Genomic DNA, 27,597 nt, shown 5'->3' with positions numbered 1-27,597 from the left:
CTCTCCTAACTGAAAAGCTAACTAAGAACAACTCAGCATGCATAGATGATAGATTAATCAATAGGCTCTCTCTTACCATAGAAATTTTGCTCTTTTCTCCCCTGATGAGGTCGCTCCCTCCTCCTCTCCCCTCTCCTTCATGGCTTGCCAACCCTCCCTCAGCTACCACCACCCCCTCACTCTTTCTTCTCCTTTCCTCTTTTCTCCCCTAATGAGGTCGCCAGACAAGTCTGATCTATGAAAGCCTAATCAAAACAGGTAAATCGCTGTTCCTCTAAAACCATTAAGGACCACATTGATACCCTCGCTCTAGCCCTTCCTGATTTCTGCAACCTTTCCTTTGCCTCTGGATCTTTCCTGTCCCCACTGAAGCACCCCCTTGTGTATCCTCTCCTCAATGAACCCACAGCTGTCCCCTCTTCTCCAGTTAACTATCGCCCGATTTCCATTACTCCCTTTTTGGGCAAGCTCCTGGAACAGCTGGCCATCTCTCAGCTTAACCTTCATTCCGACTCTGTGGGCTCTCTCATTGACGACCAATCAGGTTTCAGAGTTGCCAGAAGCACAGAACCTGCTCTCCTGAACATCCATGAAGACCTGCTCTCCAACCTTGACTCTAACATTCCCTCTGTCCTCATCCTACTTGATCTCTCCTCTGCTTTCGACATGGTCAACCATACCACCCTGCTCAATCGTCTCCATGACAACCTGGGTATCACCAATCAGGCTCTGGCCTGGCTGACCTCTTTCCTTTCGGACCGACCCTCCAAGGTACAACTTGGGTCCTTTCTATCTTCTATCTCCCTTTCTACTTGTGGTTTTCGGATCTACGTGATGCGACCGCGGCTGAATGTCCCGCGGTCAAAAAGTTTGCACGAGAAAGGTGCGAACTACCAAAGGTTTGCACTTTTCTTATGCGAACACATGTACATACCCACACCCCCACCCACACCCACAACACACTCACAACACACCCATAACTCACCCCCCACCCACACCTTCAACACACCCCCAACATAAACAAACTCAACTTACCTTCTTCTTCACGCTGGGTCCCTGCGGTGCCAGTTCCCTTTCACTTCCGTGATCGGGAACAGGGGCCACAGGGTCCTCTTTTAAAATTCTATTTTTAAATTTTTTTTATGGAAGTCTGCAGGGGTTCCACCCACAACCCCACTCACTATACTGTGAGGTATAGTGAGCGGGGTGTTGTGGGGGACACCCCCACAGCCCTCGTTTTTTAATTATTTTTTCTTTATTTTTTACGGAAGGCTGCAAGGGTGTCCCCCGCAACCCCCGCTCACTATACTATAAAGTACAGTGAGCGGGGCAATGCAGAGGACACCCCCGCAGCCCCCGTTTCTTTTTTTTTTTACAATAATACCACCAAAGGATCAAAATTTTGGTGTTTGAACCTTTGGTGGTAGCATTTTTAGAACGTTTGGTTCATGCAAACCATTATATTTTCGGTAAAAATGGTACAAACCCATGGTTTCCCCAGTAGTCTAACCTCTCGCCCTGGCTTTTCAACCAATACCTGGTAACTCTTGCCTACTGCATTTCTATTTTCTGCTCAAACTTCCAGTGCTACGTAGATGACACCCAACTCATTTGTAGGCTTCCTTCGGCCACTTCTCAGCCACTTCCTCTCCTTCCCTCATCTCCAATTGCCTAAATCACCATTCAAAATTGGTGTGCTGCTAACGATCTCTGTCTAAACGCCAATAAGACTGAGATCCTACTCATTGGTACTCCTTAACCATCCTTTCCCCACACTCTCTGGCCAGCCTCCCTTGGCCCTCCTCCTAACCCTACCTGCGAGGCTAGGAATCTCGGGGTCATCTTTGACTCCACAATTTCCTTCTCCGCACACATCTCTGACGTCTCTAAATAGTCAAACTTTTTACTGCACCTCCTGAGCGGTACTCTGCCTTCCCTCTCCTTCCCTCAGAAGCTCACTGTCTCCCAAGCTCTGGTTCTCTCTAGGTTGGACTACTGTGACAGCCTCTTTCTAAATCTACCTGCCTCCACTCTCCGACCTTTACAACTAATCTAGAACAGGACTGCAAGACTTGTCCTTGGCCTCAAGCCTTGGAATCGTATCGCTCCAGCTCTGAATTCCCTTCATTGGCTCTCAGTGGATGCAAGCATTACATTTAAAACCCGTTGCATAGTCCACAATGCTTTCTGGGGCCTGGGTCCAAAATAACTTCAACTATCCCTCCGTAAATACCTCCCCTCTTGAGGCCTACGCTCTTCTACTTTGAAATCCCACAGGGTCAGTCGTTTTTCAAAGAAATTAGTTGGGGGTAGATCTCTGTCTTTGGCTGGGGACTCCCTTTGAAACAGCTGCCTGGCCACCTTGAAACATGAGGAGAATCATCTCCTGTTCCGGAAGCATCTCAAGACATTCCCCTTCGCTTCTGCCTTTGCCCCTCTTATCCCCTGCTTGTCTGTTTTCTCTCTTGGCACTGTGCACCTGGCCACCCTCTGTTCTTCGGGCCCAAGAACCGGCTCACCCTGCCTCCCTCCTGTACTGCCTCCGGGCCACCCCTTGCACTGGGGTCTGTATCCATACCCATACAGTCCCCCTCCCACTTTTCTTCTGCATTCATCAAATCTACCCAATCTGACTAATCTTGCACTTGCCACTTGCTGGCTGCACTACCACTGTTCATCACCTTTTATATATTTATTTAATTAATTTTACTTATTATTTATTCTGTCCCTCTCCTCTGTTCCGCACTTTCCACTTCTCCCCCTTCCATGCACTTTCCCCCTTTTCCCTTTTCCATGCACTTGCACGTTCTCAATGTAACTGGGCCTAGTAAAATCATTGTTTTTGTTCTCCCTTGTTCCCCTCCCTTTGCCTGAAACACTTGTGTACGAGCGCAATATAAATACAATATCATTCATTCATTAATTCATTCAACCTACACTTGAAATACAATTCTGATCCTAAGATTAATATTGATAAAGGCTGCTCTGGATAATCTATCAGATAGTTCATTTCAAACAGAGAGCTAGGAAGGGCCCAGTCTGTGTTTTTCATTAACTGATGCGCAAGAGCTGCATCATAATAAACACTTTTAAAGGACCTTTGCCCAGATGGAATACCAGCGGATTTCTTCTATATTGATCTGATCCTGTGCGCCTCATTTATCTAAAGAATTGCAGAAGCTGTGTTTGATAGCAGGCATCTACCTATTGCTGTCCTAATTTTTAAAAAGGGAGATAGAAGTGTTCCCAGCAACTATCAGCCAACATGGTTGCTGTATGCCATAGCGCAACTCTAAAGCCAAATCTTAAGTTAGTGGCTGGAGGGCATCATTGAAGAAAATAAGCTTCTCTCTGATGCTTGAACATGCTTTAGGAGTGGACAGAGACCAATATATCAGTTATTTAGACTTTTAATGTGTCATCCAGAAATATGTTTACTACAAGAAGGGTTCTGTGTTTCTTCGGGCAGCCTTCGATGCTTTAATTTGAGAGATACAGTAATAAAGGCCATCAGGTTCTTCTTCAATGATACGCCATATCAGTCTGCTGCAGAGTGAATCGTCAGGTCACCCCAGTTTGGGTTAGTCTTGATATGAATGGGATGGTCACTAAGCTACAGGATATTATCACCAGAGGGGTGGCGTAATGAGACTGTCCATTCAATCAGAGAATTAGAAAGGTGAGCCCACAACCATCTTGACCTCCCAGTGCTCCAGCCTCCAGTCCCCTGCCTCCCTTTCCCTTCTCAATCCTATCCTCCCTGTCCCACATCCTCCATCCAGCACACACACGTACCATGCCTCCTGGTGACTTCCAATGCTATTTGTGAGCCTCCTTCTCGGCCCATAAATGGCCACCATAGAACGGGAGAAGGAATTACGTGTAGTGCCCTTCTCTGTTCGTCCATTCCAGCCAACTTGAAAAGCCAGCTGCCATTTCTCAAAAAAGGTCATTAGCAGACCAGAAATCATGACAGGGTGTTAACAGCTTCAAGCCCCTTGATGGACAGGCATTATCAATCAGGTAAGAGTGGCAGGTCCCACCTTCAGGCCAGAGCTTCACTCAGGCCGGTAACTCAGGCCTTGGACCTTTACCTGACCCGCATTGCCCGCCCACCCCAGGGTTTACTGCTTAATTAAATTGGACATACCCACATAAACAACAAGCCATGGACAATTTTACTGTGTGCTGATTGCACACATATATTGGCTTTTACCTAGTTAGCCCTTTTGAAACTGCTGAATAAGATTCATTCATCTGTATGACTAGGGACTTGTCAGTGTACCCAGGTACCCAGGAAGGTATTCGATTATGAAGTTGTGGACCCGGAAAGATCTAAATAATAAAATCCAAATGGGTGCTGATCAAACACTTAATCTATTACACTAAAGTGTCAGGGCCCAAACATATTAATTATATGGCTAATACTTTGACTGATCCCCCTGATAGAGTTGGAACATTTAATTAAACGTTGGGTCACCACTCATTATTGGCCGGTATATCAAAACAAAATACCTTCTGCTGCCTCTTGCAGAGTGATCAGCTGCACACATCTGAAGCTGTTCATTATTAATGAAACGCCATGTTTCAAATCACCACCTGATGGCCACATTCTACTCTTACTTACCTACTTTAAAGTGGGATAGGTGCTAAAGGTTTGAATGATTAGATCACATTTGAACCTGTACATCTTTAAATGACTATTTGGACAAGAGAACCTAATGACCTCCATTACCATACATCTTCTTTTGTGTCATTAAACTTCAGGAAAAACAAGAAAACCAAGGAAGCACTCATCAACATACTCGTCAATTGGAACAGACCCACCAACCACAATGAACATTGTATTAATGATACCACCCTGCATCAAAGTCCTGCCTTCAAAATATCCCACCATACTCGCCCGACCATAGCTCACACCCACGCATCATCACCAATAATGAATGTACCCTGCATATGCAATGGAGGACAACCTCATCTAATTGTCAACTTCATCTAACCCCTCAACAAATGTCAGCACCTTGCAAGGCACACTGACATATACCTTAAGTGGAATTCTCAACCCAAGGTAGCATGGAAATCAACACTCAGCAGACCCATGCTAACACACCATCCACAGAAAAGAGACATTCTGGCGAAAACATTAGTAAACCTAAGACCTCATCACCCTTAAAACACTCTGTGCCACCTGCTTATGACAAGCCATCAGCACAGTTAAATCAGTAATTACTCAACAACCACAGTAGAAGCAGAAGCACCTCTTCCCAGCCATCATGCAAAGTACTGCATCAACCTGTTGCCACAACCTGTATTTTCTAATTGCACAGACAAATGAAATGCAATCAACATCTTTTTCAGAATCAAGAAAGGCAAGATCATGGAAAATATTTGCAGCACAAAAGTAATCTTTGCCCCACAGATCCACCATAGGATCTCCAATGACAAACTTTCCAGAGGTCATGTGTCCACCGTTAACCAACTTGCATGACTGAAACATCTACCGTCCCTCTTAGTTTTGTTGACATCCTCAATATAAAGGACACATGGAGCCTATGCCTATTGTTTTAGCTCACCCTCCTCTCCATCTTGACAAAGTTGTGCTTTTAGCCCTGCTTAAAAAAACATGGCCTCCCATATGGGAGGGTCTTGATGCTGTCCTGCACTGTTTAACTTCATACAGGTAAAAGCTTGTACACATGTCCACAGACAGATCACAAGGCCTGACAGTCAGGTGAAGAGTAACACAAGGATCATTCCCCTACTTATTCATCTTCAAATTCTGATTGAACATACAGAGTAAGTCAATGTTAACATCAGGATCCACCAATCTGAGAAGAGCTCACAACTTTTCCAGATTACTAACTGTAATGTGGGCACACGGCATCTAAGATAATGCCTACCTACCCCTCTTCAAAATCTGGATGTGAAGCACCTACAGGAAATTGCAAACCATTCAACAAGAATTCTTCTTCAGCTGGAATCCCTTCAAGTATGCTTAATTTCAAAATGGGCAGACAGATATAATGTTCAACATGTCCACAGGATGACTCAGTTAAATCATGTGGCTTCATTAGTGACAGTGCATTCTCTTTTTAAAAACAAAAAAAAAACAAAAAAAACACCTATCACTGAGAAGCCAAAGTCAAATGCTTAGACTCTAGGATATATTTTGGGGCTGTCTTTAGATCGTAGGTTCCTACGCAGCTGATTGGTGGTAATGCCCTCCTTGCACGTCTGCAAGCCTCCACTGTGGCTCCTCTGAGAGATTCCCCACACACTGCGTACTACTTCACCACAGCACAAAAAGAATAATACCAGACCATGCCTACCATCACAGTGCCCCACTCCGTCCACCCCCAAGCATGCATCACCTATGAAAAAGCCAGAATAACTTACATGCCCATGATGAGCAAAGCTTCAATCTACTTGTCAGACTCCACATACCAAGAGGTCAAAGCTGCACTTGCAGCCAGCCATTGTCAAATTCAAAACAATAACTGCAAATGGCAAGAAAACATTCAATCCCCTGGCATGCCTTTGCTCGATGGAACAGGATAACCACTTAATTCAGCCCTCCGCTCTGTGATGTTTTGACCTACTTTCACCTATATTTGTTCGGTCATATTTACCTCCTTCAGTCCCTATTTCTTCTCTCCACTCTTCCTCTCCTCCTTACTTGTTGCTACTCTGCCACTCATTTTACCATCTCCTACTTCTCTCTCCTTTTCTCGCTGCTCTTGCTCTCTCTCTATCTCTGACTCTGTCTCTCTCTCCTTCTTTCCCCGTTCTTCTCTCGCTATCATTATCTCCCCCTGCATCTCTCCTTCTCTCATCCTCTCTTCATCCCTCCTCTTTCACTTATCTTCGTCACTACCTTCGCCCATCTCCCTCGCCTCATCTCTTTTTCTCTGTCTCATTGGTCCATCCTGTTGCTTGCCTTTTACAGCCTCCTTTCCACCTCCCTCGGATCCCACACAGCATCCCATAACAATCCACGCTCAAGGAATACAAGAGTAGGTAACTTGTGAATGTACAAGAAACTATAACGTTGAATTCTCTGCGGATACATTTGCAAACAATGCATGGAAATTCACGGTTGAATGTCGTATCCCCCCCTTCAGCTATCAATGAGGAAGAGATTGGCTTTATTATTGATGTCAGAGCAAGATCAGCACACAGAGTGAATACAAGTTGCCTCCGTCAGAATTATTTTTGTGAGATGAAGTTTGCTAAGTGGACCATGAACATTTCTTATTAACATGTGGAAGTCGTTATGTACATCCTCTCAGCCAATCAGAATGTTCAGAATGTAGTCGACAAGTATTGATTCCATTCCATATATTCTAACTTCAGAAGCAGCCAGGCAAACAACAGAGAACATTTCTCTGTAGTTATGAAATAGCACTGACATTTCCAAGCAAAATATCTTTCAACAAGACACTCTAACCTAATTTAAAAAAGCAAAGCTAAAGCTAAAACATGGGACCATGCTACCTCTTTTGTAAAGAAAATCTGTTTGCTTTAATATTGCAGCTTAAGCAAACTTATGGTAAAACTGTTTCAGTTCAACCTAATTTGTACCTAAAATGGTTTCCTTATAAAGACAACACCGTTATTTAAATATTACAAAATGAAGCCGTGTCTAATTTACTAACACGTTTTGTGTAGTTTACTCCTCATTAACATAACATGTTTTACTTCACCACCACTACTCCAAAACCTTTGATGCTACTGTGTGCTAAAATCCTTCAAGGCCTCGGGAGGGGTTATCATCCCTTCTGAAAATGACCCATCGCCAAGCTATGGTCAAGGCGAATCCCTCAGTCTGAAAGGTGACACTAGTTTGCTCCCTGCCTGCTAAGTTCAGTGATGCAATGTAGCATAGCACTGGTCCAGAGGAGGAATGGAGTGCACGAGGACCATGGCACCAAATGCCTGGAGCCTGGGGGCAGGCCAGAATCCAGCAATGATACAAAAGTGGCAAAGTAAATGCAGAAAGATCTGACTATCAGGGTATATGTACATCTGTGTGTAGATAAGTGACTTCTAGCTAGGAAGTGGCAGCGCCATAATTATCGTATGTCGCTCGGCATGCATGTTGGGGTGAGCAAATGCACCCTAGTATGTGCTCTATGGCTCACTGTGTTTGCGGTTGCATTGACCAATGATGTTACTACACCACATGTGAACAACGAAAGTAAATGCAGAGCAGGACCACCTTTAAGTTTCAACCTTCATGGTAAATAAAGACGCCACTTGACCCCTCTCTCTGTAACACTTTCCCTGAAGAAAAACTAAGTTTATAAGTAAAAATCACATCGCAAATGGTTTAATTTGTAATTCATTAGAAACCGTGTTTTCACATTTTTCTCTTCTCTATTGTATAGATTTATATTTGTTTCTGATTCCTGTTCTATTTCCTTCTTTTGTGTAATTTGATAATGTATAAAAATGGAGAGAAGGATAAATGAACTGATTAATACAAACTCATATTGAATTATACGTGTATTACTATCACCTATCAGTCATATTTCCCCAAGGGTAGGGTCGAATAGACAACGTAGAGCTAGGCTCGAATTGTCTGTGATAGAATACAAACATCTGAGGTGGAATACACTGCATTGTTAAACGCTACCCATCAATAGATTTATTTTGTATATGCCCCCTTTTGCCCCTTTCCCAACCCCTGTACCATCCTTTGCACCAGCATTGCAGGGAGCGTAGAGGGAAGGCATGCGAGAAGTATAGATAACATATAAAATGAGAGTTCCATTCTCCCCTAACCCCACAGCAACCCATACATATAAAAAGCAACCTAGCAGGGAAAATGCTGCCTCATTTGCTGTGATGCAACAACAGTTGATTATGCATTCATTAACCCTGGGCCATGATGTTACAGTAGAAGGATTCAAAAAGAGAAACATATCCAATTTCTGAATCTATGTGATCACTGCGCTGACGAAACTGCGCCAACAAAAATGTCAACGCCAATTGCAGCCACATGTCTGCAATACTCCAGCCCCCAACTCACTGTACCCAATGTACCCCAATTACCTTACCTGTACTGCGGCACACTTCGGTGTGCTCCGCCAACTGTCCTGTACCCCTGCCTGCGGCGGTGCCGATGCCGCTGGGTCATTTTAAAAATGTCTTTCTTTTCTTACCTAGCCTCGCTTATCGTAATGGTAAGTGGGGGACACCCCCACAATCCTGACTCCCATTAATGCGACAAAGGAGAGCGGGGGACACCCCCGCAATCCCTGCTCCATTTGGGTGCAGTAATGCTGATAGCACAGTCAGCATTTTACAGTCGTATTGATGGGCCGGTTCTGAATTTCGTCCACAAAAAAGACATTATTGATATTAAGCAATTCACGTAAACTTCTCTTGGTAATATTACCAAGAGAAGTTGACCAGGAACTAAAACAAAGTTCTGAGATAGACCATATGGCGTTAGTGCTGGTAAGACCTGTTTCCCCTTCATCCGTCCTTTATTGAAAAGCACTGCAACACATAAACATCATATTTGACTCTTCTAATGTGTTCAACTATTAAATTACCTTTCAAATTCCTTTTGAAACCGTCAAAGTAATTAGAATCCCAAGTGTTTATCTTTGACTGTGGCCAGCATCCTTCACATGTTGCACTTTTTTGCAGAAACTGTCCCAATGCAAACTGCAATTCTCGAGGTGCATTGACAGCTGTCTGTCATCGTCACTTTGAGCCCTATAGGCAGAAAAGACTGGCTCGAGCTAGAAGCACGTATGCGTAGCCTGTTAGAGACGGTTTATGCCTGGTCAGGCAAGGGGCACATCACGCTGCTCCCCTTTCTCGTCCTCTTGCTAGACTATGAGAAAGCCGTGCCTGTTTTATTGCTTACTCCAAGACCTACCCATTTGGAGAAGTGCTCTGTGAAGGTAATTTAGATTGTTCTCGCACCTTGTCTAACATGGTGAGGATTTCTTCTTGAGGCACCGTATTAGCCTTTCTACACATTAATGAAACTGATAAAAATGTGCCCTTTGTTTTGGAAAACATTTTGGGATTTCTGCTGAATTGCCCACCCTCCAAAGGGGTACTGATGATTCCTAAGGGAACTTGTGATCCGATGCCTGCCCCTCATTTCTTTCAGGAACATATCTTCCAGGTGATTAGTGAAACAATTGATCTGTGGCTAACATGTTCTCTGCTTAGGGTACAGCTTAGTCCATAGTGTTCTTGCCTAAAACAAAAACAAAAAATCAAGCTACTCAGTAGAAGCAAGGAGAACTTTTCCAGGTCTGAGTGATGGTGACCAGATAGTTGAATTTTCAAAACAAGTGGATTGATTGCCGAGATGTCATATTCTCGAAGGGAAGAGAACATATCAATATGGTTAATTTTAATAATTTGATTTCAATTACTATTTCTAGGGTCTTTGTGGAGTGTTCTCCCCGTAGGATTACTTTAGCAGCCTCACTACCAAACAATGCATGTACTCTGGGAGGATAACTCAGGGGTAACATGCTGTCTTGGAAGCAAGATGACGTCGAGCAACACAGGCTCGAGCCCCGGGTCTGCGCCTAGAAACCTCTGGTTATTAAGTGTGTTATAAATAACCCATAACAATTACCACAATTTATCTTTAGAAAATAAATGCAAAAGCAATCCATTTTCTGACACACAAGCCAATATGTTTAAGTGAGATCTGGTTCCTTCCCTATTCTGCTGTACATTTGGATGAGTTTCTGCAGGACAGGTATTCCTTTTTACATGTGGCTCGAATGACAAGGATGGTTTGGGGGGTCTGGGGCATGGAGTTTTGGGAATACATTAGTTTGTAAACAACATTCTCACAACCGTTTTCTCATCCTTTCAATTACTATGCATTACAAGAGACACCTTGGCACAGCAGAATTATGCCTCTCATTTACATTGTCACCCCCCAGGATCCTTTACACCGTTTTTGGATGAATTCTCAGATTTTGTCTCATATGCATTTTTGGGAGATCTTTTTATCCCAAAGACTGGATCCTTTCAATATATGTTCTCTAAATTTCAGGAGGTTCTTGAGATGTGTAAACTTCATTCAGGATCCAACATATATTAAAGGTAAAAACGTATTATTAGACGTATTATTGCTTTGGTTTCACGTGTTGCCTGTCCTACCCGTTTGATATTAGACTAGTCAGATGTTATCTTATTCTATTTCTATCCACAGTGAAATAACTGATGCTAACTGGCCAGGCTGATGTCAAAAACATTTTGAAACATGATTCCTCAACATTTTCAATGACTGATTTTCACGAATCTTTAAACTCTGTGTCTGCCTTTATCACTTCAAAAGCCAAGATTAATTATTTGCTTGGCATCTTCAATAATGAAATGCCTCAATTTGCAGTGACATTTGTGGTGGAAAAAAAAGCCACAGGACTGAATATAACTCTTGGCAGGCATTCAATTTAAATTAGAACTCTGGGCAAGCATTAGCTTGACTCCATTCTGCTTGGGCAAGACATAAGTACTATTAGGAAAGGTAAATCTGCACATTATCTGCATCATATATAAGCAGCTCTTAATCAATTTAGAAGCCTTCATCAGATTGCTGTGCACCCTTTTAATTCAGTGCGCTTACCCGAAATTCCTCACTTGCCTGGAAAATTAATGCTCTTATATGACTTTTTCATTAAGAAAATATTGTTTATTCTGGAAGAGTTAAGAGCACAATGTTCCTCTGTTTCAGTGCCCTTTTATCCTCACAGAGATCTTTGTAATATGAAGGAGATTTTTGCTCCCATTTATTTTGAAGTTAGATCTCATATCTATACTCTGACACGCAAAGCTTACACTGTTTGGTTGATTCCAGTGACATTCCTTAACCTACTAGCTACTGAAGCCTTAACACCACTTTATTAGATAGTGAACACACAGTTGGTTCAAAGTACTTTTCAAACCAGCCTTGAGATAGGTCTCATTTCCAAACTTCCCAAGGAGGCATTGTTGGACCCAGCAGCTTTGAGTGACTTCTGACTGAATAGAAGCCTCCCATTTCGAGTAGGGTACTGGTCTCAGCCTAACATCCCACACATGTGAATCATTTTGATCTCCATCATGTTGATCTCCTCTGTCCTGTTCAATTAGCTTTTCATCAATGGCACAGTACCAAATCTGACACTCTCCATTTACATGACAACATCCTTAATGTTACAGACACTGGTGGCTCCTGTCTTTTTGTGTCACTAGACCCGGGATTGACATTTAACATGTAGAGCCATAAGGCTCTCCTCTCTTTTCTGCTCACACGGGGTAGGAGGTTGGAAAGTGAAAAAGATATGTTTGTTGCTTTTATTAGGTATTAGGCCGTTCAGATCGGGCCCATCCAAAAGATTATCCACCCCACCTGAGTTATGTGGCATGGTGTAGGGCTCCACCCTGTGTTGCATACTATTCAGTCTGTATGTCGACCTTCTGAGCGGGCTTGTGCACACATTTGTGGTTGTTATACCACAATATGCTGAGCGAACAATGCTTTATATTCAGTTGTCATCCATTGAGGATGTTCACAGACAAGTGACATGACTTGCATAGACTGTGAGTGTATTTTGCAGTATTTTTGATGAGCAAGTTGGGGTACTTTGTGGTATTTTGGTGAGCCCCAAATATATAATACCACCTGAAATAAGTTTTATATCAGGATTATAAGGAGTAATCCACAACTAGACCGGGTGCGCCCTAAGTTACAATTTCATTATAATTTCGTATCTTATCTACAATACCACTTCGGTGATAGCCCAGATTATACTTACCAGTGCACCTGAAAACAGCTATCCATGTAAAGAGGCCCTTATGACATGAGCCCTTTCAGAGTGACCTGTCTTACCCTGCATATGCCCACAAGCGGTAAAATGAAAAGAACACATGTGGTAAAAGGAAAATACCACTTGTGTCACATCTGTCTGTATTCTATCACAAATAACCAGGACACATAATTACAGACCGAGGCTGACTTAATTATTTTCCTTTTGCTTTATAAGGATTAGAATGTATGCAAAGTACAATGTGCAATCCACTGAGTTTTTCTCATGACATTCCCTCTGACTCAAAACTGAACATAAAAATAATCATGACCACATTTCTCTTGTAAGGTTCCACCATGATGAATAACTTTTTCTGTACAATAGACTTCAAACACTGTTCTTTGAGATAGATGGTCAGAACACTGCTATAACTGACCTTGAAATTTGTCACTGACCTTGGCAGCTCATAAAACTTCTGTTACATCTGAAGAGTGTTACATGAGTCCTAAAACACATGAAAAATAGCTATGTTTAAGAATGTGAAAGCACTTTTCTAGGTTGAATGTCAAATGCCCTTATCAAAAGCCCTTGAAATATAGCTATTGCTCTGTGCAGAACCGGAAAATGAACTGCCCACGTTTGTTAATGTGATTGTAACACATAATTCCCCTACCTGTAATTGTCTATAAAATCCACCCTCAGAAAGCTGATACTCACCTCAATTTTCACTGGAATCTTACCAAAATAAGGTTGGGCTCTGTGTGCCTCTGATAAGCGAAGCCAGGACCCCCTCGACTTGGACTGGTGACAGTTTATTTTCCCATCTGCTTGGATAGAGCCTGCATGGAAGATTTCTTATCTGCTTTTCTTTCCCTCTCAGCCTGAATGAACTCCATAAAGTTTTTTGACCAGCCTGCCGGTACTATCAGAATATGCAGCACACCGTTACACAGCCAGAGAACCTGAGACAGAGAGAATGACCGCCAGAGCCTGGGAGACAGCTCTTTTTAAACTCTTTCTGTGACCTGCCCACAAATGTATGTTGGCCTAAGAAAAGTGTAAAGAATGACCGCCCTTCACAGTGATGTCATGTGTCAATCAAAACCACCTCCCATTGTTCAGTAAAAAACCCACTAGAAAGTTCCAGAGAGCATGTGACCAGCCTGCACCTTTGCCCATGATGCAGAGCAACAACGAATGAAATGTGTTCGACTTCTCTGCACTGGTTTTCTGCTCTGAAAACATTGAGAACATGAACATTGAGCTTGCTTTGAACATACAGCGCTCCACATTCCACAGTTCACATCTTTCTTGCATGAAAGCAGTTTCATTCTGCACATGTATTCTCTATTAAAATGAGCCGGCTTGTCATAAATATTTTTCACTACAGGGCTATGGGGTGAGCTGCATTGAATATTAGCAGGGTATTAGAGATTTCGAAGGGTTGGAGTTAGTAATTGTTAGTTTTATGCTTCATTGCAACTTAATCCATGCTATACAATGGTGTGGTGATAACAGCAGCTTTTATAAAATGCCAAATTCAAACCCCCTTTTTACTTGCATGTTTCTATGCATTCACAATACTGGCTCACACCATATTCAGTCCAGAGCCTCACATTCGAGTCTCATGCTCTGGTTGGAAAATGGGATACATTTCCATGTTTGTTGAAATTCAGAGCCTCAGTTAAAATTTGGAGCCTCCTCTTTTCCTACAAGACTGAGGTGTGGATAGTTACTGCACGTTTTATATGAGGGCAGCAAAGACAGGGTCTCTTCTCTTTGCACTCCGGGACACTGAGAAATGATTAAGCCATTGATGTAATTTATTGTTAAGGATGTAATCTTTCCAGTATTGGTACTTGCAGCCTGAGGATTCTAGCTGAAAGATAAGTTCTCTATAAGAGGGTATCTACCTAAGAAAACTCAAATAATGAACTTTAAGATGTTCCTTTTAAGGAAAATAATACAATTTAAACACATAGATCTTTTAAGAACTTTGGTGCGGGGCAGTTGATGATTTTGTCTCATATTGATGGGAGTTCAAAGCGTGATTTTAGACCATTAAGATCTGCACTGCATTTGGCTGACAAGCTGGTTGTATGTAGGAGGGAATTTGATCACATAGCTCTGATTTGGGATATATTATACAGGATACCATGTGGGGCTCAAGATCAATTCAAGATGAGGTGTATGTCCTTATCTTGCCAATAAAATGCAAATTGCAAATAGCTCTTCATCAACCAGGAACATGGACCATTAGAGATTTTCCTTTGGCTGTACCTCGCTTATGGAACGCCTTACATTTCCAGTCATGATGGTCCCCATCCATATTTGTTGGGAGATTCTGTAATGATGACTATGTGGTAGTGATGAGGGTTGGAACCAACGCTGGGAATTGTTGATGATGGAAGAGTATGTATATTGTTGCTTTCTACTGTTTATTTTGGTTTTTTTATTTGTATTTCTGCACTCCACTAGGGCTAGATTAGCCAATTGGTTACATGTTTAAATAGAACAATACAGCCAATCATTTCCTTAGTATGCTCAACACAAAACACTACAAGTGCTGTTTCTTCTGCTGTTCACTTTGTCCTCTTTGGCCTGCAGTCGCTCCTGTCTTATTTTTTTTTATTTTTTTTTGTTGTCCTTTTATTATCCTTGTCTTCACAGATCCCGGTTGCATTTCTTTTGAGCTTTTTGGACCTGCTGGAGACTGGCTATGGAAAATACAAGAATCCTTACCACAACCAGATCCATGCGGCAGATGTCACCCAGACAGTACACTGCTTCCTTCTGCGCACAGGCATGGTGGTATGTGCAATGCTACAGATCTTATGCTGTTATAGCTATGAATTCATGTTCTATAGTCTTATAAATCGGCTCCACTAAAGCATGTCTCTCATTTCACAACCCTAGACATAATACAAGGTTTTACAAAACAAGGGATGATCTCTGAATTTGATCTCTTAAAATGCAGCATTCTTATAAAATGTGTATTTGTTTGGAAGAATTTATTTTGAAACTGATAGCATAGCATATGTATCATCTTCGAATGTAGAACTATGTCACAAGTCCAGCCCTATTACTCTGCAATTAAAACTGTGTATGTTTTACACTGTTTAAAGTGTAAGCAATGTTACTGCATTGTAAGGCTGATAATTGTGCAATCTGTTATTCTCTGTTTTGGTGATTTGCTAATTTTACAAAGCACAGTAAGGCCGTTTGAGCACCGTTTGAGCACCTCTGTAGTACATCTGGTTCCAAGGAGGATAAGCTTCTTTGGAAATATGATCACCTTTGCTATGAAAGCAGTGCTACGCTACACACATTATATTTTGCCTCCAGAACATCTGCTGCTCATGCTAGTAGTGCAGATCCTGCTAACATCTATTAGAAATTAAGCATAGAAATAAATGAGCCCCTGAGTTTGGATTCTTCTAAAGATGCATCTGCTAAATGTGCCTCCTATTGTGTATCAAGAATTGGCTCTGTACGAGTTTCTGGAGAAGTATACGTGAGTAATCCTCCTTCCATCTTGCTACTTGTGATTTCAAAAGTATTTTGGAATTTGGAATTTCTGTCTAGCTTGATATTATCAGTAGGGTTATAGCAATAAGACTGCCATCTTATCTTATGGATACTGAACCAGCAAGCTTCTTGATAGACCATATCACAGCAATCACTGATGATCTAGCAATCATCATTGATGCATCCCTCCAAAGAGGCATAGAAACTTATAGTCTTAAAGAGCCTTGGATTCCCATTACTGAAAAAGACTAAACTCAGTCCTATATGGTTTGCAAAAGATAGCCCAATCTCAAGCCTCAAATTCCTCACTAAGATTCTAGAAGGGGAGACAAAGTACAAGATATCAAACTATTTGGAATGGGACATACGTTTGGTAGAATATCAATCATGTTTTACTAAATAAGGAGACATAAAATCTTCTAATGCAGGAAAAACTGCTCGACTTGAGGGACAGGTGATCTTCAGCTGTCTTAATCCTGTTTGATATGTCAGCAGCTTTTGACACTGTGAAGCATAACAAGTGGGTCTACCACCTGGTGGACATCATTGGAATTAAAGGGTATACATTGTCTTGGAGTTTATATTTTTTAGTCTGTAAGTCAGAGAGTACAGCTGGACATTTAATTCTCACCCAGCCTTTCTGTCCCCGAAGGAACATTTCTTTGTATCTCAGTATCCCCTGGGCCAGGTCGTGGATGCATTTACACTGCACCATCCACTATATGGTGATAGTACCCAGATCCCTATCGATATGCACAGTGATTCTTGTGATGCTTTAATGCAGGCAGATTGATTGGGAGTTTTAAAGAGCTGGATGCATGATTACTGTCTCTGCCTCAATGAGGATAAGGTTCTGCTTCAGGACTGTGCCCCATCTACCACCATGAAATGCTTCCCTTCCAATTGCCTGACCATCCTGTCCAATCACTGATTCCAATTGAGCGGGTCAGGAATCTGGGTGTTATTTCAGACAGCAGGCTCACTTTCCCTCCCCAGGATGATACTGTAGTAAAGGTAGCTCATTTCCCATTTGTTTGACATCAGAAGAGTTTCCATCTTATTGCACAAAAATCACCACAATCGGCTAGTGTGCCAAGATCACAGTACTGCATGTGAGTATATCAAGGGGTGGCAAGAAATCAATGAGAACAACAAGCAACCCAAAATAGAGCAATGTACACCATCTTTCTTTTGAGAAAGTACAATCATGTTACTCACACTCCTATATATGAAGTATCAAAACCATCTACATGACTGGTCATCAATTTGGAAAGGCTTAATTATACTTTTTTCATTATATCTTACTATTCAAATTGAGTGCTGTTTAAGTAAATACCAAAGAGAACAAATGGGTATAAAGTCGCTTAGATTGTTAGGGAGTTACCTTTGTGATGCGCTGCCACAGAACATCAGGGAGAGCTCATCATTGTTGAATTTTAAACATGTTTACTTTACCAAACATGTTTGACTCTTACTGAAAATTAATTATGTACATGGTAGGATCTTATGTTATCGTTTATATTTGTTGATTGTACTGTGTTGTATCCCTGTACCTGATATATTGTGTAGCTCTGTGTGTTTTTTCCACTATATATTTTCAGTTATGTTATTTTGCATTTATATAGCGCCTTATATACCATTGGTATGGTCTGAAGGTATGTTTAACGCCCTTGGGAACTGAAGTTCGGTTCAGTAGAGAGAGAGTAGAGAGAGTCAAAAGGTGCGTGTGCGCACCAGGTATGTTTGCAGCTGGTGCGGAATTCGTGTGGTAGCTGCTTCTTAGCGGTAGGTGTGGTGGTTGAGAGATCAGGAGTATGTGTTCGTTCTGGCAGGATTTATCCAGACCGAGTGTGGCTGCGTTAGGCCTGAGGAGAATGCCAGGCTGGGGGGTGAGTAACCAGCAGTGTTTACTTACAGTGATCGGGAGTGAGCGGGAGATGTTGATATGAGAACAGTTATACCGAATGGTGTCATAGTATCTCTGTGTTCTAATTGAGTGGTGGTGTAAAGAAGAGAGTAAGCGTGGATTGTGGTATGATGGGATATATGTTTTTTCAAATGTTCCCTGCATTCCAAACCTTACTATGTACGTCACGCAATTCTATGCGATCAAGTCCGTTCTATGCACTTTTATTTGTTTCATGCGTCCCAGTTTGCCCTACACACTACGCTCGATACACTCACGCACTCCAGTCCGCCTTTGAACACGTACGTTTTCATCTACCCTGCGTAGTTACCGTCTCCTCGCACTTACTCACTCTCTGCACTCACCTGTCCCCCGCACGTATCCACTCGCCACACTTGTCCGCTCGCCACACTCATCCGCTCGACACACTCATCCGCTCGCCACACTCATCCGCTTGCCACACTCATCAGCTCTCCATGTTCGCCCGTTCCCTGCATTCATCCACCCTCCGCACTCATCCGTTCCCCGCACTCCCCACTATGTACTCATCCGCTCTATGCACTCGTGCTCTCCATACATTCAATAATTAGCTTATACTACTGTAACTGTTTATTATATTGAAGTCTGAAATGCATTGACACAGTTGAGGTGGAAAGCTCACATCTCTGCAAGTCACCATGATCAGCAGCAAGGCTGTATATCTGTTGCAGGATAAGCATGGTAAGGAGTGTGTGGGCATGGTCTGTGTGTGTCCCTTGACAAGATGGATGTTTGATGATATGGTCCTTTATGGGGTTAGAGTCAGTTGTGTTTACTAAAGCCTAGACCATAACAGTAGTTATGCCAGGTAAGTAGCAAGATAAAAAATATGTGACTAGTTGTAGTGTGGTAAGAATGTGATCTGCTGCAATATAGATAAGCCCTGGTCACAATGCAGAACGGAACATGATGACAAGCAGCCCACTGGGAGGTAGTGAAAGGCTGTAGCAGTCTAGAAGGCATATGGTCAGGGGTGTTGTAGGTGTGTTGTCAACATCCAGTGATTTATGTTCCAGCAAGATTAGAATAATGATTTGTGCTTGGTTAGAGGGATTGCTATACAGTAATTGATTGATGAGGGTTCATTGTACATGTTGTTTGCTAATTAATAGGGAGACACATGTGAGCTAATAATAAGGTGCTCACTTTATGCAGGTCTAATGAACACATCCCATTTATGTAATCAGGCTGCATCCCCTGTGTATGATGGTGATGGAACATAGACAAGCAATCCTTTCCATGATTAACGCAAACATGTATGGCAATGTTTCCATAAAGATTTTCATTGTGTGCTGAATTTGCTAACAGATGCTTTTCTGTTTGTATTTTGTTAAAATGCCCATAGCAGAAGTTGTCTAAACCTTGACAAAAGCGCATTGTTAGTCTGTGTGCTGGGTCGGCTGTCCTGGTTCACGTGGTAGCAGAGGATGGTACAACTTTGGTTCATTTTTGGGGTCCCGGCAATATTGAATGTCCTCTGCCATTCAGCTGAAAGGACATGAAGCTCCCTGTAGATAGCGGAAACAGTTTTTAAACTAAGACATGAAAGTGTAGGTGAGACAGGTCCCTCGGTTTGTACAAAATCCCCTCCCGACTTCGACTGGAAGCTGAACCAACGGAAGGTTGAAGCGGCTGATGAAGAGGCATCAATCCCGAGAGCCAGAAGTCGAAAAAGCGAAAGGTGAGTAAAACTGAGTCAGGTGGCAAAATTGTGAATGGGCAGTAAGTGGAGAAAGTGATAAGGGGAAACAAGTACCGGAGGTAGTTTGGGGTAAACAACTAGAGACGATGAGCGTCGAGTTATTAAGTAATTGACTTGAGGAGAGAAGCCAAGCAATTGAGAAACTGTGAGACAAGGAACATCACAGTAGCATAAGCCCAGTGTCCTCAATCATAACACGTAACAGAAGGAGTCGTATCTAGAGTCCCATTAGCGGATGACGTAAGCCACAGACATGTTTAAAGACTTGTCTAAAGAGAACGATAGACATCCCAATTGGGGTATATTTTAGGGGCAGGGATAAGTCTCGAGGATCGCAGACTGAGATATATATGACCAGCCGAGTATGTCAGTTTGTTTGTTTTGTTTAATGCATTGCATAGATATATATATTTTGAAGAAATAATAGATGAATTAAGAGACGTGAAAAGGAAAATACAAGATTTAAGAGTTCATTATTTATTCATTGAAATTGAATTGATGGTGCTTAGTGGATAAGTAGATTGGAATAAAAATGTGATATAAAGGATTTGAAGCTGTGACGATTGGTGCACGCATGTATGAAAAAGTGCAAAGTGTAAAGGTGTGTATTGACAGACAAGTGTGACAAGTCAAAGTGGAGGCTATTACTCCACTCATACATTTATGCAAACAGTTGCCAAAGCACACACCTAAGCTCAAACAGTAGAGTGCGGAATGGGTTAAGTGCACAGCAGATAAGATGTTCATGCCATGGCCACAAGGGGGATCACTTTCCAAGGCAGTTTTGCAACACCTGACAACATATTTGCACGCAGCATAAACGGGAAAAAAGTTAGACAAAAGGCTATTGAGCTTAGAGTTCTGGAAAATGTACCAGGAGCCACCTCCTGAAGACTGAATACTTAACATATGCAAAGAGGGGGGTGAGGAGCCTTCTGCTTCCCCTGCTTCTCCTGAAGTAAAAGACGATAGTATAAAAGATGATGGAGTATAACCATTAAGAGAACTTAAAGCAGTGGCAGGGTACAGCAATCCGGTGTATGAGTCACATGCACATAGCAGCAACGAGGGTGCAGAGAAAGTTCCTGAAAGAGATGTGATCTCTAAAGTCTCGAGGGACAAAGAGAGAAAGGACAAGGAGAGAAATGACCAACCAAGTGCATCCTTAGCTATAGGAAGGGAAATACAATGTGGAAGGGAGAAAAAGATAAGGCTGATGAGGTAGTGCTCATACAGAACGAATGGATGGCTGGCCAGATTTTGCTCAAACTTGATGGTAAGAGCATTGAGGAAGTCAGGCAAAAGGAAGATCAAGACAAACAGGACAAAAAACGATAGGACAGAGAGGAACGATTGAAAGAAGATGGAGCAAGAGGGAAGGATAGACAAAAAATAGAACAGTTGTATCAAGAAGAATAACTGAAAAAGCAGGAAAGGGCAGAAAAACAGAGTAAATATGACAACAGACAGAGGGCAATCGAAGAACGAGAAAGGCTAGAAAGAAAGAGGGAGGAACAGGAAGAACAAAAATTAAGGGATAAAAGAATACATTGACATAGAGACAAAGAAATACGAAGGGCAAATGGGAGAAGAGATATGAAAAAGAGGAAGAAGATAGGGTAAGAGAAGAAGCAAGGAGACAAAGAGAGCTTGATGAAATAGAACGAAAGAGAAGGCAGAGAGCATACGACATTGAGCATGTAGAAAAAAAAATAATGGATCCTAATCCAGTAGTAGCATGGGAGGACATAGAAGAATTATTCCCTGCACATGAACCAATGCCAGGTCTATCTAGAGCAAATCTAGAGCATGAGTTTGACTCTAGAAGCATTAGGGACGCAATTGATAAAGTCTATAATGATATGAGGACTAAGAAAGAACTGAAAGGGAAGGGAAAAAATGATCGACTTGAGAGTACACAATTATACGACATAGCGGGAGGCTTGTGTAGTTTTGAGCCTAAAGAGTTGCCTTTAGACAAACTAACTCTGAATAGAGATGAAGAGGAAGGAAGCCACACAAGTTGGGGACAGGATATGTCAGACAAAGACAGAGAAACCTTCCATGGGGAGGAGGGAGGTAATGCATGTGGTCCCAAGGAATGTTCTCCGATGGATAAAGAAGTGAGATAGTCGGATCTAGATCTACCCAAATCGAGGGTGTCAGAAAATCTGGCGTGACTAGATCGACCTAGTGGCAAGTCCCATAGCGAGAGGGGGGACTTGCCACCTTATGTGAGCAGGTTAAGATCGCTGCCAGGAAAAAAGGGGTGCAGAACCATTGTCCCTGCTATGGACAGACAGACGATGGGGGATGAGTGTGAGTATTGCAGTTTCCTTTGTTAGAGAATGGAGGATCTAGACCACAATAGTAACATGGCCACAGATGGATAAAGACAATTTAAGGTATAAAGTTCAGAGATTAACTTCTAGTGCTGGGAAATGGATGCATGAGCTAGAAAAAATGACAAGAGGAAACACGTTCGCTATAGGAGACATTAAAGGTCTTCTAGCACCTATCCTTGGGGAGAGAGCAGACGATGTTTGGTCGTGAACAGGATACTCCAGTGTCACTATGCAGAAAACGGCCATGATGGATCACCATTTAATAACTGTAGAGTGGCAGTCTGGAAACCGCTCAGAGTGCTGTATCCGGCCACGTCATATATGGGAGCTATAATGACAAAAAAAGATACAGGAAGGGGATGATCCTCTTGTGTACATTCAAAATTTCCAAGAACAGTGGTCTTGGGGGAAATCTATACATGTATTGTATCATATACTATGCCAAGGGTTGCCAATGCCAGTGCAGAAGCAGCTGAAAAAAATGGTGGGCATTGTAGAAATACAGCTGACCAATGCACATTATTGTAGATTATTAGAGAAGAAGAATCGAAAGAAAGATGATGCTAGGAAAGGTGAAGAAGCTAAATTAGTACAGAAAAAAATTGTCAAACTACGCCATAGAAGGGGCGATGTTGACTAGTGGAGAAGGTTCGCGTTCACAACAAACCACAGGCATGCCACAGGTGAATAACCAAAGGCAGTTTGATCAAGGTAATAATGGTTTTATACCACGGGGAAGGGGAGGCTTCCGAGGTAGAGGCTTCCAGAATAATCAGGGAAATTTCCAGAATAACCACGCTGAGTTTCAAAACACGCAGAATTACAATCAAGGCAGGTAGAAAGGGCAAATTAGGAGACCTCCTGTTTGTTGGACATGCGGTATGTCAGGACACCTTGCACGCATGTGTAGAAGCCAAGGGTTTGTGCAAATGGGCAATTCTCAAGAGGGGGGACTACATACCCGCCTGCATACACTCAACTCAAATCAGACAGTGCAGCAAACACAAGCGCCGAGAATACAGCAGGGTTTAAAAACAGAGCAGACAACAGTGAATCCGCCACAAGGGCAGTCACAGCATTCACCATGCAGATACAGCAAGGCACAAGCACAAGCCAGTTAATGACTCCTAGGGTAAGGGGTGTCACTGTTGAAGGAGAAAATCTTTTCACAGGTATGGGAATAAGCATATACCCACAAAAGAACAGCTCACTGGGAGACTTGATGTGTTCAATACTATCAGTGATGCCCAATCCTCCAGAGGAGCCAAGGGTCAATGTCAATATAGGAGGCAAATCTTTTTCTCTTTTAGTAGACACAGGGGCAACACTCTCATGTACACGAGAGGGAACATTTACATTATATGGGAATGCCATGAATGTTCAAGGTTTCACAGGAGCCACAAGCAGAGTTCTTTTTACTGAAAAATTGCCAGTCTCTATAGGAGAATGTGACATGTCTGTACAATTTTTATATTCAAGACACACGCCTGTTGATATATTAGGTCAAGATTTAATGATGAAATTGAACATGACAATTTCATTTACTGATGAAGGCATATTATGTTCAATGCCAGGAATGCATTATTTAAACCGAGTGAATTTATTATGGCATTCACAGGACAAATGGCCATGCGAGGAGCACCATTGAACCAGAAGTTTTTTCACTATGTGGTAGGCATTTTGCTAACATGGCTACCAGGTTTAGTGGGTAAAACTTTGAGAGTACCTGATGAGTTTTTATTCAGGCCAAAGATACCTATTGATGAAGAGAGAGAATGAGTCTTTCCCTTAGAATTGCAAGCAGCCATAGTTCGGGGAGAAATGGCTTTGCCTGATGGACGTGATTATGAAGGAAGACAATGATGCACAGTGATTGCCATTGGGGAAGGTTATAGATTGCCTGATATCACTGACCAAGCTATAATTAGAGACTATCCTTCAGATGATGAAGTATTATTTGAAATGAGTACTACTTGAATGGGTTTTTCGATGAAGATATGGCATAAGTGCCAGCTTCATTATGGACAACAGACCCCTATGACATAGGCCTTTTGAAAGAGGCTGGAGAAGTTAAGATTACAATGAAACCAGGAGCAATTTTAGCTCGAGCACGACAGTATCCTATGTCTCGAGAGGCAGACAAAGGTATTTTCAAGACGATATCCGCCATGATGGCACAAGGTATTTTAGTGACGACAGAGTCAACATGTAAAACGTCAGTGTACCCTATCAAGAAATCTAACGGGTGGTTTTGGAGTTTAATTCAGGATTCACGCCCAATTAACCAGATTGTGGCGGTTAGGTTGAGTTCCCTCTAGTTCCTAATCCTGCGACAATTTCATGTAGTATCCCTGTTGAGGCATGTTATTTCACAGTGATTGACTTGAAAATTGCATTTTTCTCAATCCCATTGCATAAAGATTCTCAAGATCTAATGTCATTTAAGTTTCGTCAGACTAAGTTAAATAGCACGAGATTACCTCAGGGCTACTGTGAGTATTCTCGGATTTTCAATAGAGTCTTGCAGCTGGACTTAAGCAATATTGATTTGCAAAGATTTATGTTGCAATACATAGATGTTAAATTAGTATGTAGCATCTCAGAGGAAGAGTGCAGATGTGACTCAGTTCAGTTGATGATTATTCTTGCAGACAAAGGACATAAAGTAGATAAGGAGAATTTGCAGTATTGCCAAGAGGAAGTATTGTACATAGGTCAGTACATTTCGCACAAAGGAAAGAAAGTTAATCCTGAGAGAGCTGAGGCTATTTTAAAAACAGCAAAGCCACATATGATAAATCACATACAAAGATTTTTGGGACTATGCACATATGTGAGAGCATGGGTCTTTGATTACAATTCCTTTATGAGGCCCTTGTAGCAGGCTCTGAAAAATGAACAGGCAAGCCAGGAAAACATTGTCTGGAGTGAGGACATGGAAAAAGGGTTTGATGAATTGAAAAAGGCAATTTGTAAAGCTCCAGTTTTAGGGATTCCCAATTATGCTGAGGAATTACTCGTATTTTCACATACAGATGGCACAGTCATTACAGCAGTACTCACACAGAGAACCATATGGAGGTACAAGCCTCTGGCATATTATAGTGGGATTCTGGACTCGGTAATTAGGGGTCACATTCCCTGTGAACAATCATTGGCAGCCGCCGCATTTGCCCTTGAGAAGCCTTCGAGCATACTAATGGGATGTTCCATGACATTATTTGTTGAACATGCTTTGTTTCCCATTTTGGAAAAACCTAACGGCACGTTGACTTCTCAAAGGGCTTCTGCCTATGAGGTCGTCAGAGCGAATCCAGTGATTAAAATAGTCAGATGTAGAATAGTGAACCCTGCCATGTTTATAACAGAACCACTTGCAGAAGAAGAGCATGCACATGATTGCGTGAACTATGAAGAATTCTATGATGAGATCTCGAGAGTGAAAGTAAATGCGTTGGCAGCTGGGGAGATTCTCTTTATTGACAGTTCATCTAGAATGGATCAAAATGATGGGCAGGGATATACAGGTACCGCTGTGGTAAAGCACAGGGCCAATGTAGTATTTGAAGTAATGATAAGTGCATGAATACCTCCTCATGTTTCGCCACAGGCTGCAGAATTATTGGCGCTGATTGACATGCTTGAGAATCACACAGACCAGGAAGTAACCGTGTACAGTGACTCCACTCCGCCTACGTGATCTAGATCGTACATGCAGGGCTAGGATGTTGGAAAGGAGGGGGTACCTCTAAGTGAACAGCACTCCAGTGCAGCATGCCGCCTTATTGGACAGACTTATTAGAGCACTGCAACTCCCAGTAGCCATCACAGTTGTTAAATCTGCAGCTTACACTAAAAGGGCAGACTTTATCTCACCTGGAAATCAAGTTGCAGACGAGGAAGCAAAACATGTTGCATGTTCAGAAAATATCATGACGTTTGGTACACCTGATGTGAGTGAAAGTATAGTGGTAATGATGAGTGTGTCTGATTGTCATAAAAATTTGTCTAAAACTCAGTTAATAGAAATTCATAGGGAAGCACTCCAGGATGAGAAAGACCTGTGGACGCAGAGGGGGTCTTCCTTAATTCCTTCCAAATCATTGTGGCGACAGGAGAACACTGGTAAACCTGTGATGCCTGTAGCCTTATTAAGGGTGGTGTACGAACAGCTACACTACCCTACGCATGTCAGTAGACTTGCTGCAACAATTTCAGAGGATTGGTTTGTTCCAAATTTGTTAGAATATGTTGCATTTTATGTAGTGAACTGCATCATATGTCAAAGTTTACTGTTGGGCACACACTGCATACAGTTAGAGGAGTTATCCCGAGACCTAATGGTCCCTTTCCGAATTTATATATCGATTATGTCGACATGCTGCAAGTCTCTAATGGATACAGATATATGATAGTGGTAGTATGTCCCTTTTCAAGGTGGATTGAAGCTGGTCCATGTATACATCCAGATTCCACCTGTGCAGCGAAATCTTTAGTACGAGAAGTATTTCCTAATTGGGGAATATGTGAAGTATTAAGATCAGATAATAGCCCTCATTTTGTTAATGAAGTCTTTGAACAGATAAGCTTGTTGCTCAGTATAAAGCACACATTTTCATCCGCTTATCACACGCAAGTGAACGTGATCTGTGAGAGACTCAACGGCCTGCTTAAAGAAAGGAAAGACAAATGGAAGATTACCTGGAAGAACGAATGGTTGCATTGCCTACCACTGGCATTGTATGCATTGAGAAATCAACCAGGTTAAGACCACTGTCTTACACCCCATGAAATCATGACAGGGGGGTGGAGGAGGACACCCCTCACACCTCCATCCAGAACTAGAAGTGATGCCCAGACAACAGCAGAATTGTTAGGAAAGGAGTTAAGTGATGATTCAACATGTATGACTACAAGTATCTCTGTCATTTCAGATCAGTTCAAAAGGAAGGGGTGTGTGACCCAGAACACAGATGGAGACAACCCAACAACTGGATCTAAAGAATTATGTTTTCCCAGACTTTTCCCCGGTGATCAGATACTGATCAGGAACTTTACGGGTAGGTGTCACGAGCCATGCTTTAACGGGCCATTCATTGTGGAGGACGTAATACCGTCGGCAGTGAAAGTACTAGGAAGATGTGAATGTTTTTTTCTTGGCAATGTAAAGATCTACGCTGGAGAACCCCCTTCAGCCCACCCCAATCGAAAGCAAGCATTGGCAAAGAACCTCAGCACTTGCAGACGAGATCCATGATGAGGAAGAAGGATGCAGAAATTGTCAAATAAACAGATACAGAA

The 27,597-nt window shown here is 42.2% G+C and overlaps 1 protein-coding gene across 2 annotated transcripts in view; it reads left to right on the top strand.

Annotated features, from left to right (window-relative positions):
* The window catches only part of PDE1B (phosphodiesterase 1B), a 1,810,462-nt gene that overhangs the window by 1,264,833 nt on the left and 518,032 nt on the right, over positions 1-27,597 (top strand). For both annotated transcript variants that reach the window (XM_069653207.1, XM_069653208.1), the window contains one exon: positions 15,447-15,587. In XM_069653207.1, the coding sequence (XP_069509308.1) occupies positions 15,447-15,587 (141 nt within the window). The remainder of the gene's footprint in view (positions 1-15,446; positions 15,588-27,597) is intronic.

The sequence above is a fragment of the Ambystoma mexicanum genome, chromosome 3q (genome assembly GCF_040938575.1).
Source record: "Ambystoma mexicanum isolate Mex_15411 chromosome 3q, UKY_AmexF1_1, whole genome shotgun sequence".
Lineage (NCBI taxonomy): Eukaryota > Metazoa > Chordata > Amphibia > Caudata > Ambystomatidae > Ambystoma > Ambystoma mexicanum.
The sequence above is the reverse complement of the archived record's forward strand: the minus strand, read 5'-3'. Positions and strand labels throughout refer to the sequence as shown.